The sequence below is a fragment of the Ochotona princeps genome, chromosome 24 (assembly GCF_030435755.1).
Source record: "Ochotona princeps isolate mOchPri1 chromosome 24, mOchPri1.hap1, whole genome shotgun sequence".
NCBI lineage: Eukaryota > Metazoa > Chordata > Mammalia > Lagomorpha > Ochotonidae > Ochotona > Ochotona princeps.
This window is the reverse complement of record NC_080855.1, coordinates 6,933,090-6,959,835: the sequence shown is the minus strand read 5'-3', so window position 1 is coordinate 6,959,835 and position 26,746 is coordinate 6,933,090. Positions and strand designations below refer to the sequence as shown.

General features: G+C 61.1%; 1 protein-coding gene across 1 annotated transcript in view; it reads right to left on the bottom strand.

The window, feature by feature from the left end:
• MAD1L1 (mitotic arrest deficient 1 like 1) overlaps nucleotides 1-26,746 on the bottom strand; it is a 181,974-nt gene that overhangs the window by 24,343 nt on the left and 130,885 nt on the right. Inside the window, exons 7-9 of the mRNA XM_058681237.1 lie at nucleotides 23,749-23,839; nucleotides 17,117-17,324; nucleotides 5,347-5,537 (exon numbers count right to left, since the gene is read on the bottom strand). Of these exons, the coding sequence (XP_058537220.1) occupies nucleotides 5,347-5,537; nucleotides 17,117-17,324; nucleotides 23,749-23,839 (490 nt within the window). The remainder of the gene's footprint in view (nucleotides 1-5,346; nucleotides 5,538-17,116; nucleotides 17,325-23,748; nucleotides 23,840-26,746) is intronic.

The following is a 26,746-nucleotide window of genomic DNA, read 5'->3' as shown; positions in this document are numbered from 1 at the left end:
ATTTGGAGAGTGGGCAGTGGACAGAAGGCCTTTCTGTCTCTCTTCTCTAACACTCCCTTTCAAATAAAAGGTTATTTTTTCAGAAGGCAAGCTTCAACTGAAGCCCCGCTTACTCAACATCACACAGGCGGGACACGGGTGTGAGCGCAGCAGTGCCAGCCCGCGCGAGCTGGCGCGACCCTCCTGAGAGCAGCGTGGGCCCAGACAGTCGCAGCCGCGTTCACCCAGAGACGCCACGGCCGGCCCGAGAGACCCAGGGCGCAAGCTCACCGCGCTGACACGGACTTCAATTTTCACCTGCCAGCAATGCACAGTGTGCGGACGCGAGGCCGTGCGGGCCTGAACCCCGGTGCCAGCCCACCCCTCTCAGTGCGGAGCAAAGGGGCCCCGAGGACAGCGGCAGCACGCGGAGCTGCACAAGAGGGAAACCACACAAAGGAGTGTGAGCAACGCGAGGCATTCCAGTCGAAGCAAGTGATGACCTAAGGCGTCACCCTGACGCCAGGGCCAGAGCACCACTCCAAGTGGGAGGGGAGGAGCTGACAGACACCCGAGTGGGCACAGCACCACCATCCTACCGACAACGCGGTGCACAAGCGACCCAAACTGACAAGACGATGTGTGGCATGCCTCCCTAAAGACCCCAAATCCTTAATTTCAAAAGCTTCCTCAAGGAAAATGCTGGGCCAGAAGCCTCCCCCTTGGTGAGCTCCTTCAGACGTTTTAGGGGGACACTTCCCACCCAGAGGGAGCACCCCCAGCCGCCCTCTTCCCAGCCAGGCCCTGCAGCCACAGTGGCACTCACCTTCATCCCAACCCCGCCCCCCACTCCCCCAAATCCTAGTGGGGTACTCAGGAGAGACACCAACTGCAGGCCTGCTAGAGAGGCGGCAGCTGTCAGGGGCCCGGGGTTACTGCAGGGCTTGCTGGGACCCGGATGCAGGGATGAGCTACGCCCTCCACCCCAGCTGTCACCAAGAGGCTCAATGGCCGGGGGGCCTTGTGTGGAGGGCAGGGGGAAGATGAGGGGGGGAGGGATCTGCCCCCAGGGGCTGCTGAGGACTCTGCCATTTACCTACCTCCCAGCAGGGCCCTTGTCCTTCCCCAGCCAGGCCTAACACACGAGGGGACAGCTGAGAACAGGAAGTGGCTGTGCAGGGCAGTGAGCGGGCTGCACTCCAGCTGACCCTCACGGGGTCACAGCTGACTTGTCCCCAACCACCCAGGCAGCCTGTGATCGATCCTTGTGTACCCAGGAACGGGGGCTGTGTGTGTGAACGGAGACCCAGGGGCCTCCGCCTCCAGCTAATGGTCTCTCTGAGCAGCAGCAGCTCATCCTGAGCGCCCATCCACCAGTGCTGGCAGCCCTGACCGCACCTTCGGCAGGGACTGCTCCCTGACCCGCAGCCCTGACCGCACCTTCGGCAGGGACGGCTCCCTGACCCGCAGCCCTGACCGCACCTTTAGCAGGGATGGCTCCCTTACCCGCAGCCTCACACACCTTCAGCAGGGACGGCTCCCTGACCCGCAGCCCTGCAGCAACCATACGGCCCAGACTAAAGCCCAGGGGCTCCAATCCTGGCCCCAAATCCAGGCTGCGCTCCATGTTCACAGGTCACCTGACTGGCTGGACATTCTCCATGCCCTGGAGAAAGTGCAGTGTGAGCCCTCCCTCTGTGTGCACCACTTGGTTAGCTGAAAGACACACCTGTGTGTGGTGCGACCTCCCCTGGCGTCCACACCTTCACAGCTAGGGCGGGTGGGACGGGGAGAGGAGGGACCCTATGGCTGTGGCCTGAGATGTGGTCCAGGCTCCAGCTTGCCCCTCCCCTGACACAAACACCCCGGTGTGTGGATAAAATTTCTCTGAGAGATCAACTTCAGGGACCTTTCCCCTCCTTGAGCTCAGCCAAGGCTGCCTCTGCCCGCAGGTGGCCACAGCCTACCTTCCTTGGCCCCTCTATCTTGAACTAACCCCTCCTTTCTGACTCTGGCAGAGAGGTAGGGGGGCTTACCCAGGCTTTGAGTGACAGAGACAAGGAAAGGTGAGGGCCATCCAGGGTCAGGCCTAGAAGGGTGGGCTCTGGGTGGGTCCATGGCACGGGAGCTGCTTGAGGGGTCCCATGGTGGGGGGGTACACACACCCCTGCCAGCTTGAGTCTCCCCAGCTCTGTCCCCTTCACCTGCCCAGCTCTGTCCAGCTCTGGCAAACAGCTGCTGCCATGGCAACCCCACAGTGCCACACACCTGGCCCAGCTACTCCAGGCTGGGTCTGTGCTGGCAGACAGGGAGCCAACAGCTTCGCAGCCAGGCTCCCGCAGCACAGCACCAGCGGGGAGGTGGCGCCGAGGGAAGGAGACCCTCGCCTTGTGCCGGGGGGCCCACGCCCCAGGTTGATGACTCCTGTATCCTTGTCCCTGTGCTTGTCCTGTGGGCTGTCCCTACATAACCTGCTGATCACAACCTGCTCTTGGCCTGGAACACCCTGAGGGCAGAGTTCACTTCTGGGCCCGGGGGTGGCTGGCCCAGGACCCGGCCTGGGCCTCCCTGAGCTGAGGCCACACCCCCTCTGCAGGCCCCCTGTGGACCTGATCCCTGCAGAGGCCACCACCTTCCTGGGGCGGTCTGCCCCTTCAGGTGCTCACAGCAGGTGGGTCCCTCCCACAAGGGGCTGAGCTGGACAGAACCCAGCGGGGTGGGCCTCCTGCTGCCAGGGCAGACCTCTGACCCACCACTGGGCTCTGTCCCTGGGCCACCTGCACTCAGGCTGCACAGCACAGGGTCCACCTGGACCCACAGAAACAGAACCAAGCCCATCCCACACAGAGGAAAGGGAGGCAGGCAGCACGTGTGGCGGAGGCCAACGCCGCTACATTCCTGCTCCTCCCACCCCAGGATGTGCTGTCTGTGAGCTGGCACGCCCCCGCCCCAGCTGTACTCTTGATGCGCCAACAGCAATGCCACCTCCCAGTGACAATGGCCAGTGGGACAGGCACAGGGGCATCTCAGCGCTGGCCAGAGTGATCAGCTCCTGGAGTGAAGGGCAGCAGGGCCAGGCAGGGGGCTGCCCAGAGCCCCAGCTGGCTCCTGGGGAGGGTCAGACTGAGTTGGTCTCGTGTTCCCAAGACCTTTGTGCAACCCCCCGAAAAGGGTGACCACCGTTTCAGTTAGTTGCCCTCTGTGAGCCAGGTCCAGCTGCAGCCTTCGCCCACTGTCTGAGAGCATGCAAGGCTTAGCAGGCACAGTGGCGTGTCTCACCCCACACCCAGCCTGTCCTGGCCCCGGAGCCTCACTGTGCTGAGACAGGGCTCGGCTTCGGGCACGGTCACCACCAGCCCTGACACACCCAGGGGATCCCCGGAAGCAGATGTCGGAAACTCAGCTCAACACCAACGGTCCTGTGGCCAGCAGCTGGGCGGGACCCACACCAGCTTGGCCGACCCCAGAGCCTGGGTCCATCATCAGGCCCAGGCCGGGAGGAGAGGGGTTGAGTCAGGTGAATCTGCCATGTTTCTCGGCCTGGCCCTCAGTCTCTCGTAGTTCCTGCACCTGCTGGTGAGCGTGTCCCTGCCTGGGCCCACAGAGCAGGAACCATGGGAGAAATGGCGCTCACAGAGACCCAGGCCAACCAGGTCCGTGCACGGCAGGCCAGGAAAGGCTGACGGCCATGAGGTCTGCCTTCCTCGGGAGGGATGTCAGGCCCTGCTGGGGCTGCAGGAGCTGACAGTTCTCTCTGTCCCCACACGGCAGCCCCAGGGCAGCCGAGCAGCGCCCACGCGGTAGCAGATAGGCTCTGGGCTGGGCTAGGAGCTGTGCTCACTCCCGAGCCGAGTGAGGCAGGACGCGCCACGAATGGCAGAGCCCGCTCAACTGGAAACGGTACAGCTATTTCTAACTCTGCTTTCACTTGCTCCTGGCCTGCAAAGTCATTTGGGAAAATGATATCAATGCAAGGGCCTGAGAGGCTCTACTTCCAGAGGCTGCCGTGGCGCTGTCCGGGTGTGCGGCCCCGAGTGGGGCCCCGCAGTGGTGCTCCCTGCACGGGCTTGCCCCCAGCTGGGCGCCTGTCTGGCCATCCGTCCTGCAGGCCTCGGTCCAAGAGCCAGGCCCCGAGCCGGCTGACGAGGGCCTCTATTGCTGAGCTTAGAGTTCCAGACAGGACAAAGTGGGCAGCAGTAATGACGGAGTCACCAAGCTGGACAGCCCCAAACTGTCTTCCCAGTCCCTCAGGGTGACGGAGCAGTGAGTGGAGGGTGTGGTACGGGTGGCTGGCGCTGAGCAGCATAGGCCATCAGCAGGGTGGACAGCAGGGTGGGTGCGGCTGGCTTCACAGGCAACACAGGGTGCCCTCGGACGGGCCTTGGAGGACCTATGGGGTTGGCCGGATGTGCTGCCTGGTGGAGCCAGAGCTGTGGGCAAAGGGCCTTCGTTCAAGGTTCCTCGCATTGCCAACAGTCCACAAAGCTTCAGGGCAGGCCATGGTGTCCAGAGGCCACATGAGAGCCCAGAGAAGACCTCCGTTGCCCCGCGTCCAGCAGCGTCCTTGACAAGGCTGCATCTAATGAAACCCACAGCATCCCTAGGGTGCATCTGACACCCAGAGCGGCCCCGGACTGTTCAGCAGGAGACTGGATTATACCAAGCAAAGTGCATTGCTGACAGCTCGTTCACTCGGGAAGCAGGCGGGGAAAGTGTGGTTGGATGGAACCAGTGGACACACCAGGCAATGTCAGCCCAGAGGTGCGGCTGGGGCTGTGGGGTGCCGACACTGGGCAGGGTGGAGCCTTGGGGGGCCCACAGGGACACACGGGCCCCACCAGGACAGGTCTCCCAACAGTCACATCAAGAGATGATGAGGGAGACTGGCACGTGCAACCTGCTCATTCCTGCCTGAAGCACATGCCACCTGGGACCAGGCACTGCCTCTGTGTCTGGGTACCAACGTGATGTGAACAGTGAGGGACACTCTTCCAGATCTGCAGCTGTGCGGGACTGCCCTTCATCACACCCAGTCCCCGCGTGCTGTCCATCTGGAGGACTCGGGGCCCGACTGTCCCAGCCAGAAGCCTGGAGGAGCCCTCAGGCCCAACACGTGCACAACCACACTGCGATGACCCCCACCCCCATGGGGAATCCTGGATGCCCCTCACAGACCTGCACTGTGCCCTGGACCCTCCCGAGATGCCCTCTCCTCTGGCAGTGTGAGTTTCTCTAGCCAACGTGCGAGTGCTGCTGCTTCCCTTGCTTTGTCTCCACCGGCCTCGCTGGCCCCAGCCTGGCTGCTCTGGAGGTGCCCGGCTTAGCCCCAGGACCCTGTTAGTGTTGCTGGCGGCCGCAGAGGCTTACCTTGAAGATGAGGCAGTCTGCCTTGTGCTCGGCGTACTGGGAGGTGAGCCGGTATTGGTTCTCAGTGGTTATGTCAATCTGGTAGCCGGTGAGCGTGTAGCAGGCTTTACGGAATTCCTGGATCTTGGTCTGGAAGACTTCCTTGAGCCGCTGATTCTTCAGCTGGGCGCTCTCCACCTGCTTCCGCAGCTCTGCAACGGATGCAGGGAGGGTCAGCTCCAGGCAGGGCCCCTGTGTAGTCCCCACGAACCCCCAACCTCTGGGTTGTCCGAGCCAGGACCCTGAAAACACAAAGTGAACCGTGCCCGGTGGCTCCTGGGGGAGCCAGGAGCTCGGGTCGCTCCCGTGACCTGGGCTTCCCGGCTGTTGGAACGACCATGGCCAGTCCTCACTGTCACTGCCAGGGGCTGGTCTGGAGGGCTGGATTTGCCCAGCTGGCAGTGGAAGTGCCAGTAAGCTGGGTCTGGAGTGGAGGGCCTGGGCCCAGCGTGTTCCACCAAGGCCTAGCAACTCTCTGGCTGCTGCCCGAGTCCTTGTCGGGGGTTACCTATTTGCCTCGGCCAACATAGCCCCTGGTAGAACAAGAGCCGCCCCCGCAGCATGGGGTTCCAGGCAGTGCCCCTTGGTCGAGGGTCCAGAGCCAGCCGCAGAAGGGCAGACTGCAGGGACCACTCTCCTAAGCCCAGCGATGCCCCTCCAGCGTGGTTCCTGTGCCCCCAGCAGAAATGTAACCTGCTCTGAGGAGGAGATGGCCCAAGCCGCAGAGCATGCAGGGACGAGCTGCCGGAGCCGCCTGGTGCCCAGGACCAGGGCCTGGGGCTTGTGTTGTGCCATCCCAGGCCCAGCCCAGGCTTCTGCAGCTACCACCCAGGAGCTGAGGGGGCTTCAGAAGTGTCCCATGGGGGACTCTGGATGGCTGGACAGAGCACTTTTGTTCGTGACAGGTGGTAAAACCTGCTTGAGCAGTGCTGGGGTTTCCGAGGCCCAAGAAAACCAGAGAAGGGAACTCAGGCGTCACTCAGGTGTGGGAACAGTGTCCTGCGGACTCCGTCTGCAGCCCGACACCCAAATGAGGGTGTGAACGACCCTCTGTCTTCGTTGTCGTTGTCACGACACCTGGCGGGCTGGCAAGTCCACTCCCTTGTCTGAGCTCTTCCCACCAGGGCTGGCCCAGTCCTCAGGGTAGCACCAACACAGAGCAGGAGTGCAGCTCTCCACATCAGGGTGAGCTGGTGCAACGGCCTTAGTCAGGCTTTGGACATGAGGGGTGGGGAACTCCCGGCAGGCCGCAGGGTGGCCTGGCCCTTGAGGGCCCTGCATGAGAGTCGGGCTGGTGGGCACAGGTTTCCAGGGGCTGAATTATTTATCTCTTGCAAACTTCTAAACTACTCCAGTTTTACATTTTAAAATATTTAATAATTGGCCATCAAATATTCACACAGCTTTATTAGTGACTGTGGGACTGACACTGTAGCCACGGCCAGCCAGGGGCACAGGGAGTCGCCCCGCAGGCTGGCTCGGTGTGTAGCGGCCCTCTAGGACACAGCCAACAGGGAGGCTGAGTCTGGCCCCAAAGGAGCCAGTAGCATTGCCCATCTCAAACATTAACTCCAGTGGACACCCCAAGGCGCTGGGCAGCGAGACCTAAGTGAGCCTGCAGGGGCTGGGGTGCCTTCAAAGCCTCCCTGTGCAGGGCTGGGAGGGTGGACAGCCTTTGCAAGGTGGGGGGCAGCTCAGCGACAGGTGGACGGGGCACCCCCTCCCAGCAGCAGGGGCCCTGTGGCAGTGTCAACTCTGCCAGGCCCAGAGGTGCTGCGAGCCCGGGTCCCCCTGCTGGGCCGGAACCTAGAGACAGACCCCTGCTCTGGAATCAGATGCAGATGAGGGAGGCGGCCGCGTGGTCTCCAACAGGGCGTCTCTGTGTGATTAACGGTTCACTCCAGCAAGCAGCCTGTCACCCTGCACAGACACCAGCAATTACAGCTGACAGGCGGGCGCTGCTAGCCTTGCACCGGCTCCTTCCCCCACCCCCACAGCAGAGTGCTGGCGGCTGGGAGGGCACCCAGAGGGGAGGGGCAGCAGGCCTACCCTGGGGGAGGGGGCAGTACCCCACAAAACCAGCTCCGGCTCCTCCCTGGACACGGGTGCACTCCTGCTGAGTGTGCTGGCTGCTAAGGCCTGGTGTGAACTTGGAGCTCTCAGCACAGCAAACCCCACACGCCTCCCTCGGGGACTGCTGGTGCGGGTCTGTGCCTCCCTGGTGGGAGCTGGGCTGGCATGGGCCCTGGGCACTGGGCGTTAGGAGGGAGAGCAGGTGCAGGCATAGGTGGGTCCTGGCTCTCCGTTCCAAGGAGTTGTGGGCATCAAGGGCACCACAAGAGGATCCCACCCCTGAACAGACGGGAATCAGGCTGGCCAGCTGTGGGCTGGTGCCGTGACCACGTGGGCTGGTGCCGTGTGTTCTCCCCGCATGGCTCACTGGAACAAGCCCAGGTACCTGACCTCACATGACCTTCTCTGTCCTGAGTCTGAAGGGGCAAACAGGGACCAGTGGTGACGGCCCAGCATGCTGGGGTGGGAAAAATGCACAAGGGGTACCAGCAGCAGTGAGGCAGGCAAGGGCCCTGTGGCATCTGGGCGCCTCAGCTGCTGGGCCACCCTTGTGGCGGGCACTCGCAGGCACGCACACAGCCAGGGCTTTGCACTGGGCACTCAGGTGTGACCCCTCCTGCTCTGGGCCTGCTCAGGGTGGCCCTACGACGACGGCAGTTCTATGTGCGGGGTGCTCATTCTAGGGCCAGATTAACAGAGGGGTCTGGGGATCCCAGTAGAGCCCTTGGTCTGGCCCCCTGGCCTCCCTTGCCCAGCTGCAGGGTGGAGACAGCGCTCCTAGCAGCTGGGCATCCAAGGCTCACTCCTCAGCCTCTAGGGACAGCAGAGGGTCAGCAATGTCCCCAGCTTCAGGAGGGACAGTTCCCAAAGTCAGTGTTGCCCACAGACAGCTCGGAACCCCTGGGACTCACGGACACATACACCTCCTATCAGTCAGCTGAGGCAGGCAGCACAGCCATGGAGACACGGTCCCAGAAGCTGCCTTCCAGGAAGACAGCCTGCAGAGTGGACCAGGGCAGCCCGCTGGCCAGAGGTCCTCCATGAGCCTGTGCGCCACGGACCTGTGCACACCTCCCTGGTGGGGGCAGGCAGGCTTGAGCAAGCTCATCTCTCAGACCGAGTCACCGAGTCGATCTGTCCGCTCCCAGCAGGATGAGGGCTGTAAATCTCTCAGTTTATTAAAACCTGCTGGTGCTGGCAGCAGCGTCACCGGGGCTCAGACAGCAGCAGAGTGAGGAGCGAGGGGCTGCTGGAGAGAAGGCTCTGGAAGGAGGTGGCAGAGGAGCCCCCAGGCTGCTAGAGAAGGCCTGGACAGCCTAGGTTCCGGGCAGGGAATCCCTGGCCCTGAGGACCATTGAGGACAAGTGGAGGAACTCCTGTGTCCATGGAAGTTGCACTCCCATCAGGGGACATGGACGGTCAGTGAGACGGGCAGAAGTGCGCTCAAGGAAAAGAACAAAGCAGAGGACGTGGAGCAGGGGACGCGGAGCAGGGGACGCGGAGCAGGGGACGTGGAGCAGGGGACGCGGAGCAGGGGACGCGGAGCAGGGGACACGGAGCCGGATGCAGCTTGCTGAGCAGGGACTGCCAATGGGCCAGAGGGAAGCCAGCGAGCGAAGCGGCCGCAGCAGGGATGGGCAGCTGCACAGCGGGAAGGGCACGCATGGAGGGCCTGAGGCGGGCAGGAACGTGCCCACCCCATGGTACCAAGGGAAGCCGGGGCAGTCACTGTCCAGAGGCGAGGCCCAATGAGAAGGCAGCACCGTGTGGGAGGGAGGCAGCTGACAGACCAGCAGGGCTGGAGACAGTACCCCCAGGCAGTGCTCCTGGACGGTGGGGACACTCAGAGGGATCGATGCCATGGGACTGCATGGCCCCAGGCACTCTGCAATAAGTACCATGATGGAGACAGAGAAGCTTCTGGAAAGAACACTAGGGACCACCATGTGGGGGAAGGACGGAGGAACAGCCATATGCGGAAGATGGATGGATCAGACCTCAGCAACATTAACAATGTTGCTTATCCAAAGTGAGCACTTCGAAAATGATTACAAGACAAACAGCTCAATTAAACAGCAGGCAGAGATTTAGGGAGACATTTTGTGGAAGAGATGGGAACATGTTTCCCGGCCATCAGTCATGGGGAGTGCGGGCAGGTGGGTGTGGAAGCCCACACCCTCCCAGCTGTACATGCAGCCCACGGAGGCCCGTATTGCACTGCTTACAGTGGTACCATGCAGACCCACCAGCCAGTGGTCAGCACACAGTGTGGCCACAGATGGTGCGACCACGCAGCTGCGATTCCCTGTGAAGACAAGGCCCATGAGCACTGCCAGCGGCTGTGGGTGGAGCATGTGGTCCTGTCCGGGCCAGGCAGGACTGTGGGGACAGCTGCCCTCACTGGGAGCCCAGTGCCCTCAGGGTGGGACTGGGAGACTTTGAAGGAGGGGCAGAGATCCAGAGCTCCTGTCTGCCATGCCAGCTCGTTCTGTACAGACTTGCACCAGCTGGGGATGGCCATGTCAGAGCCAGCTGCTCAGAGCTCCACCTAGGACTCCTGGGGTAGGGGTGTGGGGACCTGCTGCTTACCACGGCATACGTGAACAGATGTGGGGCTGTCCCCGTATCCCATCCCACAGCCCGGCCCCATCCACCACCTAGCCAAGAGCCATCCCAGGCTGTCTGTAACCCACAGTGCCCAGTGTCCACTGCTGCTGAGCAGTGGGCAGGGGATGTGCCAGCCTGTGCCCCACACCTCTGCTGGCTCCCACTGCACCTCATAACCAGTTTCAGAATCATCCCCAAAAGGTCAAACACCAACCCTCATACGCCCTGAGCACTTTTGGTAACACCCACAAAAACTCCCGAGTCTCAGAGAACAGCCCTCGGGCTCCTCCTTGGGCACTGCCAGAACCCTACAAGGACATGGACATGGCCCAGACACTCAGACAGGGTTGGTAAGGCAAGCCCAAGTCTCACTGTCCCAAAGCCAGGGATGAGCCATCAGGCTCTGCAATGCCAGTCACCCCCGGCTGCTCGTGTGGCCCTCACCATCTGACATGGGGAACAGATCTCACAGGCAGAGAGCCTGGGTCAGCCGGCTGGGAGAAGGCACAGCACGCAGGGCCCCGTGGCTGAAACCTGCTGGGCAGAGTGTGCACGGCGTGGCCTTGGTCGCTCCCCACGGCAGGGTGTACATGGCCTTGGTCGCTCCCCACGGCAGGGTGTACACGGCCTTGGTCGCTCCCCACGGCAGGGTGTGCGTGGCCTTGGTCGCTCCCCACGGCAGGGTGTACACGGCCTTGGTCGCTCCCCACGGCAGGGTGTACACGGCGTGGCCTTGGTCGCTCCCCACGGCAGGGTGTACACGGCGTGGCCTTGGTCGCTCCCCACGGCAGGGTGTACACGGCGTGGCCTTGGTCGTTCCCCACGGCAGGGTGTACACGGCGTGGCCTTGGTCACTCCCCACGGCAGGGTGTACACAGCGTGGCCTTGGTTGCTCCCCACTCCCGGCCCCACTGCAGCTCACCCGAGGAGCGTGGGATGCAGCCAGAGGGAAGCCCAGGTCAGGATGGACAGTCTCAGGCCTGAGAACTAGGGAATGGTGGCCACAGGCTCCCCCCAGCAATGCCACAGAAGGGAGAGGGGTTCTGGAGTGAGAGGCGGATGCAGGTCTAGCAGGGACAAGGGGGCAGACACTGCAGGGGGTCTCAACACGCCACGTGCAGCCACGTGCCATGGTGGTGGGGTGGGGGGCACACCGCAGGGGGTCTCAACACGCCACGTGCAGCCACGTGCCATGGCGGCGGGGTGGGGGGCACACTGTGGAGCACACGGCATGCTAACAGCAATCCCTGGAAGATCGCTACAGAACGCTCACACAGAGCAATGAAAGTTGTCCACATTGTCGGAAAGCAGGCAGGACAGATAAGACCCACCACAAGGGTGGACTGGGGCCAAAGGGGACGCTTGGGGCTCGGCACCGGGCCCTACCCCTGCTAACATACACTTCTGATACGTGGCTCCTTGCCACCCATGGAGAGGCCTGGCCCACTCCCAGCTGCTGCTGTGGGCATTCAGGGAGTGAACCAGTGGGTGAAGATCTCTCTCTGAACAGAAAACTTGAAAGAAAACTAAAGACACACTTCTTAGAAGGCATGGATCACAGAGGATGTCCGGGCTCCTTGCTGCTGCAGCTCAGGCCCTGCCCTGGTTACCCGCAGGGGACAGTCTACTGGCCCGCAGCTCCTGGGACGGAAGGCAGGTTCTTACGCTGTGTCATCTCACTGTGGACAGAGGGGCAGAGACTGGAAGTCGTCAAAGTCCTTCCCATGACAGCCATGAGGGCTCTGCAGGACGGCCGGACCCTTTCCCCCACATGCCCACCAGAAGCCGAGTTTGGGGGGGATGCACACACAGCACAGATCACATTCAAACCACAGACCACAAGCCCAATCAAACCACTGACCACAGACCATATTCAAACCACTGACCACATTCACACCACTGACCACAGACCCACATTCACACCACTGACCACAGACCCACGTTCACACCACTGACCACAGACCCACGTTCACACCACTGACCACAGACCCACGTTCACACCACTGACCACAGACCCACGTTCAAACCACTGACCACAGACCCACACACCACTGACCACAGACCCACGTTCACACCACTGACCACAGACCCACGTTCAAACCACTGACCACAGACCCACACACCACTGACCACAGACCCACGTTCAAACCACTGACCACAGACCCACGTTCAAACCACTGACCACAGACCCACACACCACTGACCACAGACCCACGTTCACACCACTGACCACAGACCCACACACCACTGACCACAGACCCACGTTCACACCACTGACCACAGACCCACATTCACACCATGACCACGTTCAAAGTCCAGATGACAGATGCTACATCCAAACAGACCACCTTAAATGCAGTTTGAAAAAATCTTGGGGTCTGTGTAATGGCTCAACTGGCTAATCCTCTGTAAGTGTCAGGATTCCATGCGCTGCTCCACTTCCCATCCAGCTCCCTGCTTACAGTGTGGGAAAGCAGCCAAGAATGGAGCAAGGCCTGGCCGTGGGAGGTGAGGAGGAGCTGAGCTCCTGGCTCCCAGCTTCCAATCAGCTCAGCTCTGATTGCGGCTATTTGGGGAATGAGCCAGCATATGGAAGATCTTTATCTCTCCTTCTCTCTGTAAAATCTGCTTTTCAAACAAAAATAAATCTTTAAAAGATATTCTGAACTGCACACAATGAGGAGAGAAGAGCTCCATGTTTGTGACACACAGCTAAATCAACGTGCAGAGGAAAACGTACAGCACAAACTGCTCACATCAGAAAACCAGAAACATCTCCAATCTGCAACCTAATTTTCTACCTTTAGAAACCAGGGAAGGAAGAGCAGAATGAAACAGAACAGAAATTAAGCTGAAATCAAGCTGAAAAGAGTAGGAAATAATCAACGAAACCACAGATACGGTTTTGGGGCTGTAGCACAACAGAACACCCAGGCACAGCTGACGCGCCGACGAACAGCCAACCCTGCCCAGACACTTGCAGGAGCGTGAGAGCAGGACCTGTAGGCGGGGGGGCGGCACACAAGTTTGGCAAGTGCCACAGTCTACCAAAAATCCAAGAAGAAGGGTGTGAGCGCCCCCCTGTAACTCCCGGGACCGGCCGCAAACAGGCTTGGGCCCCAGACGCCGGCCCCGGCAAGTTCTAGTCCACGCATGCCCTGCAGTGCCCTGCAGTGCCCTGTGCCGTCCCTCCCCACAAGGACAGGGAATCAGGCCGACCAGGGGGAGGCAGCGGCGGGAGTGCTAGCACAGTGATATACCACACCAGACGACTCGGCCCACGGACACAGGGCTGGGTCAGGACTGGAAACATCCCCAGGAATTGTCTGCCACCCCAGCAGCCTGAGGAAGGGAGCAGACCAAAGCCTGCCAAGGAGGCTGCGTCTCGGATCCCAGTGCCATGTTACGACCCAAGGACAGGGCACTGCTGTTCTCACTGCCAACAGCCTGGGGAGGCCCGGCCCACACTTGTCCCACACCAGCCTCAGCACCTGGAAACGAGAGACGTGGCCACAGAGTCCAGCAGAACAAGTCACCGGGCTGCCAAGAACTAGAAGACACATAACAGGTCTGCCTGGGAAGTCGAGGGAGCTCAAAGCTGATGCAGAAACCCACTGTCCTACCCCCGAGATCGGCAAGCGAAAACTGAACAGCCCCCGCCCCCAATTTGCACCTCCAAAAACTCAGAAGCCCAACGAACCTGGTGTATTTACAATAAAATGCGCAGCAGGTGCATACGCCAAAACTTGAACAATGCTAAAGAAAGAATCCCAAGGGAAGCTGGGAGCGTGCAGAGGCAGGCTGGGCTCGGGGCCGATGAAGACAGGAGTTCTGCTCAGACTGATCTCGGACTTAGCGGAATTCCAGGGAAAGCTCAGCGGGATTCGGCAGCCTCAGCGCAGCATATCAGAGACAGAGGGGCCAAGACAACTTTGAAAGGGCAGCGTGAAGTTGGAGGAGCCGTGCGGCACACTGACTCACTGCAGAGCCTTACGGGGGCAGCGTGGTGGGCCGCAACAGTGGACACCTGGACCAGCAGGACAGCCCCACTGTGCGTGGTCAGGGTACGTGAGACCATGGTGGGAAATCAGAGGGAGCAGTCCCCTCAACAGTGAGCGAACCACTGGACGTCCACATGGCAAACAAAAGGCAAGGGGCCGTGGCTGCCTCTCACACCGTGTGAGCTCCACGTGCCTGGCGGAGAACACGAGCAAAGCCCTGCGGCTGAAAGTGGACGCCCACCGCCGAGGGGTCTGCCAGGACGAGCTGCACAGGAAAACCGGCTTCAGACTCGATGCTGCCCACCACCTGAGCGGATACGGGGGGCACAGGGGTGGCAGGTGAGCAGAGTGCTGTGGAGACATACGCTGTGTCTCCAGCACAAGGACAAAGCCACAGATGATGTGGACGGCCGCCCGGCAGGGTGGTGTGGCAGTGTCCTGCACGCTGGCCCAGCCACCCCGGCATTCCTCTGAAGACGCCAGTGTCCCACCAAAGCCCACCTGTGTTCTCAGTGTCTGACAACACCGTGCGCCCCCATGGCACATTCCTGGTGCGCTTGTCTACCTGGGCCTGTATGTGGGCATCTGGTCTGCTTGGCTCTCACCACACAGCTCTTCCCTGCTCTCAGGGGACACACGCAGTGACCCACACGTCTCAGCCTCCCTTCCCGGCTGGGCCCCTGCCTGCAGCTGGGCCCTTCTGAGCTGCACTGTCATTTCCCCCATGGCCCAGCCCTGCCCGGAGCCCAGCCCTGCCCATGCTCAGCCCTGTCCACAGCCCAGCACTGACTGCGGCCCACCCCTGCCCAGGCCCAGCCCTGCACGGAGCCCAGCACCGAATGCGGCCCAGCCCTGCCCAGAGCCCAGAACTGACTGTGGCCCAGCCCTGCCCAGGCCCAGCCCTGCACGGAGCCTAGCCCTGCCCGGAGCCCAGAACTGATCACAGCATGTACCACGCACACAGACAGTTCTCTACAGTGGGAGGTAGGCCTGGGGGAGCAGCTATTCTGCCTGCTGCAAACCTGGGCTTGCTGAGGTGGCTTCCAAGGCCAGCACAGTCCAAGAGGAGACTCCAGGTTGGTCTGGAGTAGAAGCCCAGGGACCAGGTAGAAAAAGTCGCTCAGCAGGGCTGGTGCTGTGACCCTGCGGGTTAAACTGCCATCCTGCAGTGCCAGCAGGGCTCCACTTTCCATCCCACACTGACCCTGGCCCCAGTGGTTCCACTTCCCACCTAGCTTCCTGCAAATGTGCCTGGGAAAGTAGCGGAGAATGGTCCCAGCACCTGGGACCCTGCACCCATGTGGGAGACCCAGGTGAAGCTCCTGGCTTCTGTTCTCGGCCTGGTCCAGCCAGGATGCCGTGGGCATCTGGGGAGTGAACCAGCAAATAGAAGGTCTCAAGCCTGATTTCCAAATCAATAAATGTACCACAATAAAAAGAAAAAGCCCTTGGCATCTCTGCTGAGTGGCCCCAGCCCGAGAGCATAGCAGGGGGGCTCTGGGAGGAGCCCTCAGGCGCATCACCACACCTCAGGGAGGCTATGACAAATCCCATCATTTTCAAATGCAGCTCTAATAAGATTAGATTAATATTAATGCATTACCTGATTAAGCTGCAATTAATAACCTCCCCAGCCCAGGCTCAGTACAGCAGGTGGCCACGCGGCAAGACTGGATATTGCAGGCAGAGGCTGGGGCCAGCTTCCTGCCAGACTCTTGGGGCGGGACTTGGAAGAAACCAGAAAACCACATAACCTATTCCTGCCAGTCCCCGGAGTGCAGCCATGGCCCTGGGCCACGCTTCGGCCCCGTCCCGAGTCAGGGGTGCAGGCTGGGTGAGGTACATGCTAGGGGTCTGCGAGGTCCTTCGCAGGCCTGTGGACCCTACCCAGGGGGCTGTGCTCACGGCCCATGTCTGCTCTTCCTGTTCACACCTGCGAGGGGGCAGGCCGCAGACTCAAGGGCGTGGACCCTCCGACCTGAAGCGCCAGCTCCTCCTGCGTCAGGGCTGACGGCTCCAGCGACTGGGTCCCTGCTGAGATGTGGCGGATGCGACAGTGAGCGAGCTCCGGCTCCTGGCTTCTCTTGGAGAGAACACACGGATGGGGCCTTGAAAATGCTCACGGTAAGCTCATGCGTGTGCTGCGTCTTCCCAAGCTCATAGAACATTCCTCACAGGACGCCTGTGCAGGGATCTCTAAGTGCCCGCACCCACACAGACGTCTAACCCCAACTCTAAGATGCAAGGCGCGTGTCTGCAAACAGGTAGGGGCTCCTGCCAGGCGGGGGTACACCTGCCCTGTCTGGAGCTGCCTGGGGTCTCTGGCAGCTGCCAGGAAGCACGCGACCCTGGGAGCCCACCTCCTACCACGAGTGAGTATACATCTCCTGCCCCACGCCTGTACCTCTTCCTGTCTTCCAAGCAGTCTGGGGCCTGACTCACACTTCTGGGGCAGCCGTGGAGTCCCTGGCAATTGCAATGTAGAAAGAGCCCTTCTCAGTGTCTGACCACCTGCCACAGCATGGCCACAGCTCATCCGACAGCAGATACCACAATGCTGCCCTCTGACACCCCAGACTCAGGCCTGTGCCTCAGCCACGGCAACCCACTGTCATCTCCTGGCTGAGACGTAGACAGTGTGGAGACCTCAGCCCTAAGATGGCAAGAGACAGAGGTGACCATGCGGGACAGTCCCCCACACACCAGGCCGACTGGGCACTGGGGGTCTCCCTGCTAACGGCATTGGCATGGCAACCAGACGGAGCCCCCGACACACATGGCCACGTTCCCGCTCTTCCTCAGCCCTCCTGGGCAGCCACTGGCACAGCACCAGGTCCCTCCTGGGCACTGACCAGACTGTTTCTCACAACGGCAACGGTCATGGCAAGAAGCTCTGTGTCCACAGTGCTTGAGGTTTGGACAGGCACCAGAGTCACTCACGCACCCCAAAGGCCATCCCCGACCTACTCCAGGAGGCTGTCAGCACGTGGGGGGCCCTGGCTATCCTGAGCTGCCCTGTCTGTGGACATCAGGCACGGGGTGGGGCCTACCTGTCACCTCCTGGGATGACGGGAGGTTGGCGGCAGCCTCCAGGTCGGTGGGAACGGGGTCTCCCCGCTCCAGGGCGCGCACCAGCCCCCGCAACCGCTCACACTCAGTCCGCAGCTGCTCGTGGTCCTCGCGCAGACGCTGCCGGGCCGCGCTGGCAGGGTTCTGGCTCAGGTGCAGCACCTTGGTCCTGCTTTGGTCATAGTCGCCCTGGGGAAACACATGGCACAGATCGGTGAGTTGGCCTGAGCCTGCCAGGCCCTCACGTGACAGGAGGAGCAGTGAGGCACGCAGCAGCCAACTGTGGGAGCCATGCACCTGTGTGAGTCTGCCCACTGACCTTGACCGGAGAGCTGTGGTGATGAGCAGGATGGGAGAAGTTGGGGGTGCTCAGCACTTCTCAAGCTCTGTGGCCTGTGCCTGGGAGCACCTACCCCAGGGCTGAGGGGCACCAGCGCCCAGCAGTCACAGCCTGGGAGCACCTCTCCCAGGGCTGAGGGGCACCAGGGCCCAGTAGTCATGGCGTCCACATGTCCTTTTTTTTTTTTTAAGATTTATTTATTTTATTACAAAGTCAGATATCCAGAGAGGAGGAGAGACAGAGAGGAAGATCTTCCGTCCGATGATTCACTCCCCAAGTGAGCCGCAACGGCTGGTGCTGAGCCGATCCAGAGCCAGGAGCCAGGAACTTCTTCTGGGTGTCCCACACTGGTGCAGGGTCCCAAAGCATTGGGCCGTCCTCGACTGCTTTCCCAGGCCACAAGCAGGGAGCTGCATGGGAAGTGGAGCTGTCGGGATTAGAACCGGCGCCCGTATGTGATCCCGGTGCATTAAAGGCAAGGACTTTAGCTGCTAGGCCACCGCGCCAGGCCCCACATGTCCTTCTGCAATGTCCACTTCCAGATTTTTGCTAACGCAGACTCTGGGGGCATCAGGGACAGCCCACATTGTGGGTCCCTGTCACCCACATGGGAGACCGCATGGGGGTGCCTGGGTCACCCCTTCCACTTGGTCCGGGCCTGGCTATGGTGAGTATTTGGAAAGTGAGCCAGTATGTGGGATCTGAAGTAAACATAAAACCCTGCAGGAGACACTCCACTCTTGTCCCCGGGCGGGTGGCAGGGCCCTGGCCAAGGCACGGGGCTGCGGGACCCCGGGCGGGTGGCAGGGCCCTGGCCAATAAATGGGGCTGCGGGACCCCGGGCGGGCAGCAGGGCCCTGGCCAAGGCACGGGGCTGTGGGACTCCGGGCGGGCGGCAGGGGCTGCAGGACCCCGAGCAGGCGGCCTTTCAATGACTCTCATTGGCTCAGATCAGGAGTGGCAGAATACCAAGTGGGTGCTCCCCCAGGAGCCACCTGGGTCGCACCCAGGGACCTGACACACCCACCACAGAGAGCATCAGCAGGCCTCCTGCTCAGGTACTCACACCATCGTGTGGCCCTGGGGAGAGGCTGGATGCCCCGAGGCCAAGCAGGACATGGCTCGCGGGCGTAAAGGACACAGCTGTGCCGACCTAAGTGGGCGCCCTCGGAGCCTGCATTTGCTCACAGGGAGCTTAGCTGAGGCCTGAGGGAGGGCAGGGAGGACAACCTCCTCTGGGAGTGGTCACTGCCTGTGGTGAGCACCCAAGCGCAGCTCAATGTTAATCCCTACACAGCCAGCGCCAGGTCCAGCTGAGCTCTCACACAAGTTGGCCAGCTGGGCACAGAAGGCACTCTTGGCCAGCCCCGTGAGTGAGAGCCAGGGACCCTCTCCCAGGTCACAGAGGGAGGCTGGGGGAAGGGATCCCGGACCCTGAGCAGGGCTGCAGGGTCAAGTACCAACTCCTACTGTCCCCGGGGGCCTGAGTGCAGCAGCAGCCAAGTTGCCCGTCTTCTCTGTAATGCCCAGTTTCTACTCGAGCCTAGGCCAGGGAGGAGGTGGCCAGGGCAGAAGGGCAGGGTGTGACCTCCTGGAGGATACAATGGACTCTTGGCTCCATAGAGGGGCGGGTGAAGGGGTGGGGTGACCCTGCAGCCCAAGGTGCTCAGCCCGGAGCAGCCACCCGACATGTGTGCACACCGCATTGGGAGTGCCAGCCCAGATGCAGCTGGTCCAGGTGGCATGGAAAGGGGGTGAGGGTTAGCCTCTGTGTCCCCACTGGATTCCCACAGCAGGGCTGGAGGGGCAGAGCTGGGCATGGAGAGCATGTGACACAGGGGACCTGTGTCTTGGAGTGCTGGCACTGCCGGGGAGCAGGAGGGCCGGGTGGCGGGCTGACACAGTGATCTCCCGGCTTCTCTGGGCTTTCAAGTCCCAACAGAGCAGTGATGGACACTTGGTTCCCCAGTCATGACAACTGCTGGACTGCAACAGGGCCCTCCACAAACAGGCCTGCCACGGGCCCTGGCAGCCAGAATCCTCGGGTACCTACAGCCAGGTCCCAGCCCCGGGCACTGCTTCCTCCATGGCCAACCTGCCGCTTCTCCTCCCCACTCAGGTCTCTGGAACCAGGCTGCTTGGGCGTGTGTTGCCAGGCCCTGGCCCCGGGCACTGCTTCCTCCATGGCCAACCTGCCTCTCTCCTTCCATCTGCGGTCTTGCAGGCCACTTGAGGAGAGGGTGGCCGCAGCCCTAGAGCTGTCCCTTACCCAGAGGCCACAAGAACCTCACCTTGCCTCCTTACACCACCTTCCAGGCCACCAGGAGGCCACACCTGGCACACAGCAGGTGGGTCAGTAAGCCAGATCGATGTGGACGCCAGGCCCGAGGGGAGTGGCCGGGACCGCTCTCTGCTTTGCCACATGTGTTCTGGTCCCTGCGGGCAGGGCCAGCCTGGCCTTGAGAGCCAGAGCTTGGAGGACACCACGCCGCCAAAGGACGAGACACATGGGGATCGGATGAGCTCGGGCTGAGGAACGCCCCCCCCCATCTCCTGCCAGTCTGCAGCTCTGCGTAAGGGGCGGGGGAGGCAAGCAGGCCCAGGCCCTGGGGGCTGGCAGGCAGAGGGGAAGGGGTCTTCATATTCAGGGTGCGTCACTCTTCTGAGAAAATCAGAAGAAATCAGCAGCGCCTGTGGAAATGTTGCCACGCGGATGCCATCAGCGAGCCAGCTTTTTTTAGTTGCCATGTTAATAAACATGAGCAGCGCGTGGTGCGGGTGTGCACTGCTGAGCGCTGCTGTCACACGTCTTATTTTACATAAAACCTGCGGCGGGCCTGGCCTGTGCAACGTCTGGAGGGCCAGAGAGCAGGAGGGCAGGCGCCCTGCTGCTCACAGGGCAGGAAAGCCACGCGCAGCCACCAACGGGGGACGCCACCAGCTGACTGCAGTCCACCCTGGACACATGACAACCCTTGAGACGTGGCTGTGGAAAAGACCTCGGGCCGGCAGAGCCAGCAAAAAGGGCATCCACAAGCAAACTCCACAAGTTGCCACCAAGACTTGACTCCTGGAAAATGTGCTGACAGGCACAGACCACAGCAGGGGACGTCCTGTTGGGGCTGGATGCCCCGTGGGGGCTGGATGTCCTGTGGGGGCTGGACGTCCTGTGGGGGCTGAGCCCAGGCTCCTCGGAGACACGGAGAACAGTGACAGCTGACGCCGAGCTGGTGTCCTGGCTGAGTTGAGGACAAAGGCCTATGACAGGAAGGTGATCTCCATAGACCCCTGACAATGCAGACACAAATGAGCACTTGGGGGACACAGGTACAGCCTGCCTGCACAGTCGCAGGAATGGGACACCCAGCACCACTGGGACCATGGCCCTAGGTGCAGACCCTGACTCGCTGGCCTGCCCGTGGCCCCGGGTGCAGACCCTGACTCGCTGGCCTATGGGCACAGCGCCAGGGGTGGACACAGGTCGCACCAAAGGGTCTATCTGCACAAAGAAACCCTGAACGCACTAAGACAGAGGCAGTCGCACGCATCCTCCATGGGTACGCAGCGTGCTCACAATCCAGCACCATGGTGCGCGAGGCACACAAGGGTAGGGACACCACTGCCAAGATCTCCACACCGGACACGGCTGGGGCAGCATGGAGCCCAGGGGGAGCAGTGGGTGCCTGGTCTGCGCCCTGTGCCCAGGAGGCAGCAAGTTGAGTGAGCTAGCCAGGCCTGTCACAGTGTGCCTCAGTGTCTGGGAGAGAGAGGTGCCGGGGTGCAGGTGCCAGGGCACACAGCAAGGCCAGAACTGCCCTGGCACTCACAAGTGCCCGGTCAGCTTCTCTGCAAAGCTGACCCCAACACCCAGGCTGCTGCCAGCGCTTTGGTTACAACCTAGAGAAGGTTCCAGAAGTGGGCAAGCAGGCCATCAAGAGACCAGCAGCTGTCCAGACAGCCTGGCTACAAGGACAGCCAGCGGCGCCAGGGCTTTCAGCGCGGGCCGGCCATCACTGTGGGCCGAGGGAGGTGTCTGAGGACATGGCATGGCCAACCTGGTGACGCACGCAGGAGTGGAGACCCTCTCCCGGCCCCGGGAGCTCTCTGCTCACAGGAAACCCAGCAATTCTCTACCCACTGTTTCCAGGAAAGCCGCACTTCCTAAGTGTCCAGGGAAGCATGTCGGCTCTGCTTCCCGAGCTACACGCAGGCAGGACGGCTGGGGGGCCGGGCGGGCGGGGGGCTGTGCTGGCCCTGACCACAAACCTGCCTGGATAAGCACCGTGATTAGGGACGGGGAGGCGTGGGCTCCCAGAGCGCAACGATGAATTCTGCTTAATTACACGCATGCCGCAATGTTCAGAGGAAAGTGTACAGATGTTTGCAATTTACTTTAAAATGCACCAAAAAATAAGTTGCACGAAAGGATGGCAGAGTGACGGATGTGCCACAAAGGCATGTGGGGGCGTCCTCCTGCAGGAGCCTCTGAGTCTCCTGCACCACCGCTGGCCCAAGATGTCCAGTGCGGCGTCGGAAAGCTCCCGCAGCTGGCCAGGACACGGGCTCTGCCAGACAGGGACACAGAGCAGAGCCCCGCAGCCACTGCCATGGATCAAGGTTCTAGACAAGGGGATAGGGCTGAGCACAGCATGCTGGCCCAGAGGCATCCAGCCAGAGGCCCCGCTCTGAGGGTGAGCAGGACAGGACAGGGCCTGCCTCCCTCGCAGTCCACAGCAATCCCATAACCCCTTGGGTTAGACCCTGGAGTAACAGGGTGTGCCCGATGGCAGAAGGGCCCTGGCAAGTGCGCGTCCAGCCCCGAGCAGTCAGTGGGGCCGGTGTCCTAATGGCCAGCTGCGAATGAATTATAATTACGCTAAGTTCCAATCAGCAGAGCCCCTCCCCCAGCATGCGCTCCCAGTGAAGCCGAGTGGCAGCTGGTTCTCGCTCGTCTTCCTGGGAGCTGAGGAGCTGCTGTGTGCATACAGAATGCACGGCCTGGAGCTGCAGGCCTGGTGGACAGTGACATGCAGGGCACTGTGTCCGAAGCATCCAGATTAGGACAGAGTGACCGTGAGGAGGTCCTGGCCTTCACTGATGGGGAGCAGCAGGAGCCCGCAGACAGCAGTACACAGAGCAGTGTCTGCCGCAGGCAGGTAGCCCATACAGCCAAGGTGTCTTGCCTTCCCTGTGGCCAGGTATCTGAGGCCTCTTCTGAGCACCACCCAGGCAAGCCCCCAGCTGCAGGTACTGTGTCAAGGTCTCTGTCACCACTGCCACCTTGCTGGTGCCTTTATCAGCCCTCCCATACAGAGGCCCCTCCACACTGGACGGGCAATGATGCAGGCAGGAAGCCAGCTCGGAAAGCCCTCGCAACGGGGTGATCAACACCATGTGAACAGTCAGCTTAGCTCCTTGGGTTTCAATCTCTCACTGCCCGAGACCGTGGGGCACGGCTGGAGGCCCAGGCAGGAACCTCAGTGTCAGGGCTAGCAGGGACACCACCCAGCGGCCGGGCTGACCTCCAAGGGCAGGAAAGCAGCGTGCAGGGAGATAGTCTGGCCACCGGCTCCAAGTGCACTTCTGCCGGCTCTGATGGCCACATGGCCACAGAAAAAGCAGGGGTGGAGGGCAGGGATCCCCAAAGTGCCTGGCATCGGCCAAGCCTAGAGTGCTGCCAAGGCGGGTTTTGCTGCACTCACTGGGCAACGTCCCTGCCAGCTGGGCCCAGGGCTGCACCATGTCCATGGACCCGGCTGCCCAGGTGTGTGGAGCCTGGGAGGCATGAGGGAGACCTCCAGGGAGCAGCCGCCTACACAGGATGGTGGGGAGCACACCCACGGTGCTTGGCATGCACCAGCAACTCTCACCTCACTCAGTCCTCAATCAGCGCCAGGAGCCCCTGGGGCGCCCTGGGGGCAGTGCGGAGTCCAGCCAAGCCACAGATCCCATAGCCAGGCCGGAGCACCCCTCTGTCCTGGGACCTGTCACTTTGCTCCTTGCTGGGAACAGGTGAGGGCAGATGGCGGCACCTGCCCGTAACAGGTGTCACACCACCATCAATGGCTGTTGACAGAACACGAACACCTCGGAGGAAGGGAGGGTCAGGGGACAGGTAGTGGTCAGAGTAGGCTGGCCACTGAAAGCAGCCCCCTCCAAGCCCACTTCTCCCACAGAAGCCCTCCCCTCGCTACATTCCAGGAGCTGCGAGGGCCAAGGGCCAGGGATGGGGACACCTGTGGGTGCCGCCGGGCGGCCATGGCCAGCGCTCACCTGCAGGCTGCGTCTCTCGAGGTGCAGCTCCAGCTCCTTCTTCTCCGCTTCCAGGCGACTCCGCTCACCCTCCAGCTCCTCAATCTTCAACCTGCAAGGACAGCAAAACCGTGATGGGGGCCGGGGTGCCAGGGGGTGGGGTTGATGCCCACACCAGGCAGGCCCTGCCCTCTGGCTGGCGGAAAGGGGAGGGTCAGAGGACATGGTCAGGAAGCTTTGCATCCAAATACAGCCACGGCCACAGAGCCGGGAGCAAGGTGTACGGCCACGGCCACATCCACAGAGCTGGGAGTGAGGCAGAAAGGGAGCCAGGAGAGGGTCTTGGGCTGACCGTGTAATGGCAGTCAGGCCCGGCGCTTCACCCAGCACCTCGGGAGTGCTGGCAAGAGCACGCCCAGACCAAGGCCACACCAGTGCCAGAGGGGACAGTACGCAAACACGATGGGGAGACACTGGGAAATGTGCCCCACTCCCCAGGGCAGCCCTGGGCACGAGCAGGCAGCTCCAGGGTCAGGTGAACCATGGGTTAGCACGCAGCAGGAAGCACTCTCATGTGCTTTACAACTGGGAAAGCTTGCGGGGCCTGTGGCCAGGGCAGGGAGACTGGCGTCTGCACCAGCCGAGCGAGGCTGCCCAGCAGAGGGAGTCACTCCAGAGAAGCACAAGGGGCATCCTGGGGACCACCCACCCCCACCAAGCTGACTCTTAGGAGAAAGTAAGAGGGAGAAGGAGTGGGGCCAGAGGCGTTGGAAGCAACCTTCTTACTTTCTCCTAAGAGACTTAAATAGGGCCCGGCGGCGTGGCCTAGCAGCTAAAGTCCTCGCCTTCAATGCCCCGGGATCCCATATAGGCGCCGGTTCTAATCCCGGCAGCCCCACTTCCCATGCAGCTCCCTGCCTGTGGCCTGGGAAAGCAGTCGAGGACGGCCCAATGCATTGGGACCCTGCACCCGCGTGGGAGACCCAGAAGAAGTTCCTGGCTCCTGGCTCTGGATCGGCTCAGCACCAGCCGTTGCGGCTCACTTGGGGAGTGAATCATCAGACAGAAGATCTTCCTCTCTGTCTCTCCTCCTCTCCGTACATCTGACTTTGTAATAAAAAATAAATAAATCTTAAAAAAAAAGAGAGACTTAAATAACTGATTTTTAAAAGTAAGAACACACAGGGGTTTAAGACACGCCTAAGCAGAGTGGCTGCCATGGTGTCAAGCGTCCAGGGAGTGTGGGGACACCAGTATGAGCTTGTCACGCTGTCAGGCCGCTGAGCCAACGGAACTCAGCTACCGCCAGCAAGGCAGAGAGGATGGGCCAGCATCCTCAGGCCCAGTGGACGTGAGCAAAGGGCAGACAAGCGGGAGAGATGGGAGAAGAGGAGCTGGGCCAAGCACAGAAGCCAACACTAAGAAATGGCTCCGATGAACTCTGCTGGCCACACTCGGCGTCCAGGGCCGGCCACCCCGTCAACCACGCTACGCATCTGTCTCCTGCTCTCCATATAGCTGCCTTTCCAAGAGAAACAAATCTTTAAAAATTCAACACCACCTAATTACATGTGACTGAGAAGACACAGTGTAAACACAAGTGCACTTCCGAGGTCTGTCGGGCTGGAGTCCACACTGCCCCAATGAAGCAAACTCTGCAGAACCAGGTCACGGGACGCAAGGCACGGCTCCACATGGGCTCAGGTGCAGCAAAGCGGTACGCACACTGCACCCCACTGCTGGACTGAAGGCATTTACCGCAAGCATGGAACACATCTTGTTTTTTTCTTTTTCTTTTTTTTAGATTTATTCATTTTTTTTTTTTTTATTACAGCCAGATTTACACAGAGGAGGAGAGACAGAGAGGAAGATCTTCCATCCGATGATTCACTCCCCAAGTGAGCCGCAACGAGCCGATGCGCGGCGATCCGAAGCTGGGAACCAGGAACCTCTTCCAGGTCTCCCACACGGGTGCAGGGTCCCAAGGCTTTGAGCCGTCCTCGACAGCTTTCCCAGGCCACAAGCAGGGAGCTGGATGGGAAGTGGAGCTGCCGGGATTAGAACCGGCGCCTGTATGGGATCCCGGGGCTTTCAAGGCGAGGACTTTAGCCGCTAGGCCATGCCGCCGGGCCCACATCTTGTTTTTTTCAAGATTCATTCATTTATTTATTTTTATGGAAAGTCAGATACACAGAGAGGAGGAGACAGATCCTCCCTCCGATGATTCACTCCCCAAGCAGCAGCAATGGCTGGAGCTGTGCTGATCCAAAGCCAGGAGCCAAGAACTTCCTCCAGGTCTCCCATGTGGGTGCAGGGTCCCAAGGCTCTGGGTCGACTTCAACTGCTTTCCCAGGCCACAAGCAGGGAGCTGGATGGCAAGCAGGGCCACTGGGACACGAACCAGTACCCATAAGGGATCCCACTGTGTGCAAGATGAGCACTTCAGCTGCTAGGCTACCACTCCAGGCCCACATGGCACACGCCTTAACTACTCAATCACACTGCTTGCAGAAAGACACAAATGACCAACCAAGCTTGAGGGAGCAGGCACAGAGACCTGCTCAACCCAGGCGGCAGCACAGCTCCTGCAAGTCAAACACCACATACAGATGACGTGACCGGCAGCAGGCTGCTGCGCCACCCTGGGAAGCTCTTACTCCATCAAGGGTCGCACACAGCTTTGATGAGTTTTGGGAGGAGGGGAGGGAATGGGTCATGGTGAGACACAGAGAAAACAGGGGCAGACAAGGTGGAGGACAAGGGCACTCGAGCAGTGTTCACCCCAGCCACGTCTTGGAGGCACCAGCGGCCTCAGCTTAGCATGGTGGGTCCCGGGCAGGTGGCCAATGCACTGAGGTGACTCTGGAAGGCGCTGTGACAACAAGACAGCAAGACACCTGGAAACTGCCTTCTGTGAAAGTACCCCAAGTGTGAATAACGGGCAGAACTGACAAGGCCCCGACAGGCCTGCACGCTGCTGGCCCAGGGCACGAGGGCACCTAGGCAGTGCGTGTGGGTG